This window comes from Sinocyclocheilus rhinocerous, unplaced genomic scaffold, assembly GCF_001515625.1.
Source record: "Sinocyclocheilus rhinocerous isolate Xijiao unplaced genomic scaffold, SAMN03320098_v1.1 scaffold263, whole genome shotgun sequence".
Lineage (NCBI taxonomy): Eukaryota > Metazoa > Chordata > Actinopteri > Cypriniformes > Cyprinidae > Sinocyclocheilus > Sinocyclocheilus rhinocerous.
This window is the reverse complement of record NW_015645086.1, coordinates 3,159,856-3,165,987: the sequence shown is the minus strand read 5'-3', so window position 1 is coordinate 3,165,987 and position 6,132 is coordinate 3,159,856. Positions and strand designations below refer to the sequence as shown.

The 6,132-nt window shown below is 36.4% G+C and overlaps 1 protein-coding gene across 1 annotated transcript in view; it reads left to right on the top strand.

Moving 5' to 3' along the window:
- LOC107705668 (sodium- and chloride-dependent creatine transporter 1-like) overlaps positions 1-4,277 on the top strand; it is a 23,857-nt gene extending 19,580 nt beyond the window's left edge. Inside the window, exons 11-13 of the mRNA XM_016509058.1 lie at positions 3,038-3,174; positions 3,259-3,429; positions 3,701-4,277. Coding sequence (XP_016364544.1) covers positions 3,038-3,174; positions 3,259-3,429; positions 3,701-3,832 — 440 coding nt within the window. The 3' untranslated portion in view covers positions 3,833-4,277. The remainder of the gene's footprint in view (positions 1-3,037; positions 3,175-3,258; positions 3,430-3,700) is intronic.
- Positions 4,278-6,132: the final 1,855 nt, after the last annotated feature.

The window sequence follows — 6,132 nt, the reverse complement described above, 5'->3', positions numbered from 1 at the left end:
GAGTCCGAACTCTTAAAAGAGCTCAGTTTCGATGAAGTGGTGGATGACTTCGCGAGGAGGAAGACAAGAAAGAATCTCCTGTAAGAAATTGTTTCAGTAACCATGCTGGTTTGTATAATTGTCAGGACCTGCAAAAAATTTTTGTAATTGTGTTTTTTTTTAAATTGCATTTTCTTATACGTAATGATCTGATGTTTAAACTTTACATGTGATGTTTGTCACAGAGTTGTTTAGTGACAAATAATTTTTTGATTCATGATGCATTAAATAGGCCTATGTGTATATTAGACAGTTAATTCATTAAAGACGTGTTTCATACGCTTCAATTTGCCGCATTGTTGATTATTCATTGTAGCTATTAGACTTGTAGAGAGAAAAATATCAGAAAAGTGTAGTATTAGTCCTATATTGATTCTGTAAACCCTGTACAATGTGCTTTTATAGCGCAGGGTAGCGCAGGCATTTGACGCGGAGTAACAGTTTGAATATTCATGATCATAACTTCCACTTTCTATTACTGTGAATGCACAACTAAGGGAAAGAACGGGGGGGAAATGGTATGGTGGGGGGCCTTGGAGATAATTGGCCCCGGGGCCTCTGCAAGTCATAATCCGTCCTTGCATATAGAGTTAATGGTACGATATTTACATAGGCTACCATAAAAGAAAAGGTATGTATATATATATATTTTTGTGCGTGTCTGCAGGTGTTTTCAAACTAAAACAGGGTCTGCAGCGTTTTCGAAAGTCTCCGGGGTAGTGTAAATGACAGGTGTAACCGTGGCAAAAGTTATGCGTTTTAAAATGAAAACGCACTAGTGTAAGCGTATTCTATGTTGCAAACCATGTCCCAGCAATCCCACATTTCATAAATAAATATAGAATGTAAAGCATTATCAAAGCAGTAATAGAGAGAGTTTTTTTAAAGATTTTTTTTTGGCCCAAATAAATTGTAAATCAAATTTGGCAAAAATGATGTGACTCTTTTTTTAATTATTATTAATTTATCTTAAAACATGCTAAAAACTGTATACTTCTGGCTGGTCAAGTAAAATATGCAAGTGCTTTCAAGAGTAAACAAACAGTTACTATTTTGAAAAAGAATCAGGCAATGAAAGTCATAGAAGAGTGCATGCAAAATTAAAATCTATTTTTTTCAGCATTAAGATTCAACAGTAAGCAAAGATTCACCCATGTACTGAAGTTTTAAAGCCAACACTAGAGGCAAGTGACATGGTTATATAATTCTTGTTGTCATGATGGTTATGATGGCAGGTATGGATTGATGCTGCCACGCAAATCTTCTTTTCTTATGCTATTGGTCTGGGAAATTAACTTAAATGATTTTAGCAAATGGCTGCAATATAACAAAGAGTGAAAAATTTAAGGGGGTCTGAATACTTTCCGTACCCACTGTATATAGAAAAATATACACAGTACACACACATATTATTCAAACAAACTTTTAATTTGGATACGATTAATCGCGATTAATCGATTTGACAGCACTAGTAAATTTATATTAAATGCAATTAGATAGCTTTTTTTGACCCACTTAAGTAGGACTTAAATACATCTTTATCCCCCGGTTTCACAGACAAGGCTTAAGCCTATAGTCCCAGACTAAAATGCATGTCTGAGCTGTTTTAACTGAAAGAAACTTGCGCTGACATATCTTAAAATATATTAGTGCCATTGTTTTGTCTCAAGATGCACACCAGTAATGTTTTTTTCTAAGGAACATTTATAAAAGATACTTAAATGTCTAATTGAACTATGGGCCTAAACCTGGCTTAGTCTGAGCCCTGACTGTGAAGCCAGGCCTATATGTAATTTCATAATAAATTCTATTGTCTTTGAAATTTTTTTTCTAAATGTACTGACAAGTATTTATTATCAACTAAAACGAAACTAAACTAAAATGTCTAAAATTCAATTTAAATGTGTCTTTGTATATTGAAATGTTTAAATGTGTGTAATTATGCATTTATAATGAAGTTGCAATTTAGTACATTTAAAATATATTAACTTTAAATGTAATATCAAATAAACACACTACAGTTCAAATTATAATCACGTACTTTACATGTGCTTTAGTATGTTAGTCAACACATCAAAATAAGTGTATGTTAAAGCACAACACAAGATTGCTTTTTAAAAGTGTACTTAAGTGTGTTAAGAAAACATAATCATTAAAGTGAAAGTGTACTTACTCTAAGTACACTTAAAGGCATATTTCACCTTCAGTTGCTGGTCCCCATTGACTTCCATAGTATGGGGGAAAAAAAAACATTATGCAAGTCAATAGGTACCAGCAACTGAAGGTGAAATATGCCTTTAAGTACCCTTTTATTTCATTAATATTACATTATCTGCAAGTAGTTTTTTAATGTACCTTTCAAGATGTGAAGTACACTACAAGTGCACATTCAGTACAATTAAGCACACTTCTTTTTCATAAGTGTAACCTTACGTGCAGCGATGAAATCCAGAAATTTCAAAATCATCACAATTAAAAGAACCAAAGACTTAAACTACTTCAGTCTGTGTGCATTGAATTTATTTAATACACGAGTTTCACAATTTGAGTTGAATTACTGAAATAAATTAACTTTTCCACGACATTCTAATTTATTGAGATGCACCTGTATTTAGCAAATTGCTCCTCTCCAGAGTTTGTCTAGTTTTTTTTATTTTATTATATATATAATTTTATTTATAACAGTTTTTATATAAACATAATATTTATTGTATTTCAAGTAACATTTTTTTATGGTTTTATTTTTAGTCGACTACAATAACCTTGCCGCGAACATGCAAATAGATGTTAAATTACTGAAATACTAACTTAAAATCTCACGCATACTTGAAGTAAATATATACACTGAAGGGGTTCGGCTACCAAAAAGGTTTGGGAACCCCTGGTTTATATTAATATTCTCTCATGCCAACAAGGATACTGATTCAGGAACATGTCACATCTGGGGAAATCACGGTGAGCATGCAGATACACATATAGAGTCTTTGTGTTAACCCAGAAACACCTCCCTCTCATTCTCTGACTCTCTCTGAAGGTGCGGATCGCTTCATGGACAATGTGGCCTGTATGATCGGCTATCGTCCTCTGCCGTATATGAAGTGGTGCTGGTCTTACGTCACTCCGGTTGTGTGTATGGTGGGTTTTTCCATGCAATAATGAATCAGCATGGGGTTTCATATTCTTGAGAGGGTATTAAAAGCGTGTTTGTGTGTTTTGCAGGCTGTTTTCTTGTTTCATGTGGTCAACTACAAGCGATTAGTGTATAATGCGGTGTATGTGTACCCGTGGTGGGGTGAGGTGCTGGGCTGTTTTCTCGCGCTCTCATCCATGCTTTGCATTCCTCTCACCGTCCTCTACAAACTGCTGCACTGCAAAGGCTCTCTCATGGAGGTACGACTGTCACGTGTGTGTGTGTGTGTGTTGCTACTTTGCTCATTATGCAAAAAACTAGCATATCAAGCTAAAAGCTACTCATGGTTTGATGTAGTTTTAATGGTAAGTAGTAAACTTTTATTTAGATTATTTTAGTTTTATTTACCGATAATAACTCATTTGATGCCAAACGACTTCTAGTTACTCACCAATAGTTGCATGAATCTCTGGTCTGTTGTTGTATGCAGTGATGTTCAGTATGTGTGACTCTGTGTTTCTCTCTGTTCAGCGTTGGCAGCATCTGACAACACCTATCTGGGGTCGACATCACCTTGAGTTCCTTCCACATGAGAATGAAGCCAGACTTCTACCGAAGGCAGAAGAGAATAAAAACACACTGTTATATGAAAGTGTCATTTAATATCCTGGCCAGCACTGGAAAATGATCCGATACAGACAACACGGCCCTGCACACACACACACACACAGCGGTGTTCGCTCTGTCATGATCAAGAGAATCATTCAAGTCAAATCCATACTACACAGCAGAGCACCTATATGCCATTAACATACGCAGTGTCATCCCACTAAAGCACTTCAGCCACACCAGAGCCTGCGCATCTTAACTGTCATGCAGTAATAATGCTGATTTTGTCCAAGCGCTCTTCTCTCAGTGAGAAGGCCTCAGGCGCACAAGACAAGCTCATCATGCATGCTTGTGTTTGACTGACCGTTATCTGCCTAGTGTGCTGATGTTGTTCAGTATTATGTCTTTGTGTTTGTGTTTGTTACATCGCACTTAGATCTTACAGCAGTGCTGTGGAGCAGAGAGTGGGTTCATTATTTAATTATTAAACCCATTTTCAGACCAAAATTATATTGTGCGCATTTATTTGGTTTGGTAAAACCATTATGCAAATCATCAAATAATTTTCTAAATAATATTTAAGAATGTTTGTCAAATACAAAACTTTGAATATTTAAAGTATATGAAAATACAAAGAAATTTACAGTGTAAAGATGAAAAGAGTTATATATACGTTACTGTTCCAGGTTTGGGGGTGGTAAGATTTTTTATTGTTTCTGAAAGAAGTCTCTTATTCTCACCAAGGCTGCATTTATTTGATCAAAAAATACAGTAAAATTAGTCATATTGTGAAATGTTATTACAATTTAAAATAACTCGTTTTCTATGTTAATATATTTTTAAATGTAATTTATTCCTGTGATCAAAGCTGAATTTTTTATTCTAAAATGCTGATTTACTGCTCAAGAAACATTTCTGATTATCATCAATGTTGAAGACAGTTGTGCTGCTTCATATTTTTGTGGAAACCATGATACATTTTTTAAATAGCTCAAAAATACAGCATTTATTTAAAACAGAAATATTTTGTAGCATTTTACATATTATAGTCACTTCTGATCAATTTAATGCATCCTCGCTGAATAAAAGTATTCAACTTTTTTATATTACATAACAATAAAAAATGAGTATCACAGTGTACTATGTAATTTTAATCGCCTGTAATCAGGATCTTCCTCGTTCATTTGTAATTATTAGGGCCCTCCGTTTCTTCTTTTTCTTCAAAGTAAATCGCATTTTTGAGGGCCTAAACATGCTCCAAAACTCATGAAACTTTGCACACGCATCAGAACTGGCGAAAATTTACAAGCTCGAGCTATGTTTCACGACACGTATGTATTATTCAATAACCAGACAAGAAACCAATATAAAGAGGTAGTACTGGTACTGGTGCTCAAAATCCGAAACCCAACAGGAAGTCCGTTATTTTGAATTTCCTGTATGATTTTTGGGCAGTTTTTGTCATTTTCAGGCCTCGTACTTTAACGAACTCATCCTACGTTTTTAATCGGATCTGAGTGTAATCATAAGGCCTTTGCCATGCTAATTTGCGAAGATCTTTACTCCTCTAAGGCGGACACAATGAGTTTTCCGGTATGTATGGATGCATGTTACACGGACTCACTAGGAAACGGGTAGGAAGACCGCTTTGCGGCCTTCATCTATTGTTGTATCCGTGATATCTGTGTTTGTGAGTAAGTTGCGCTTTGGGCTCGCTCTCTTTCTGAGGAGGGAAGATGTTCGTTCAACCCCCGCTGTTCCAGTTCTGCGGTTGCCGAGGCACCGCACGAGCTCGACGCTTGGGGTGACGGCGATGAGCCCGAGTGTACAGAGAGTGAGAGAACAGAATTAATCCCCTTCTCTCTGGCGGGCATGATTTGGACATCCCCATCAGGATTTTTGGAACTAATGGGTGTGACCCCTGAGCAGAGTTGAAATGTGTTCTGGTCTCTTGGCAGAGATTACCGACACGCATTGAGCTGAAACAAATAAGTGGAAGAGCCTGACAAGGTATTGTATTTCTTATAGCAAGCTATAACAGTGAGTAGGCGGTTTTTCCCCTCTCTCTCTAACGTTACCTGCTGCGCTGTACTAATGCAGTCACGTTCATTTGATTTGCCGCTTATGCTTCCAACTCTTGTTCGTGTACTGTTTTTAGACGCAGACTCTGAGGAGTCCTGCAGCAGATGTTTGTTGTGCACTATGATTTGGCACTTCATGCTACCGAGCGTTGGTCTGCCCGAGTAATATAATATTTATTTCAGCTCTGCTGCTGCGTTGAGCTGAAGCATTAAGTGGCCAGCTGTTTTAACATTAATGTTATAATGGCTCAGGTTGTAGAGTTGAGCAGACGG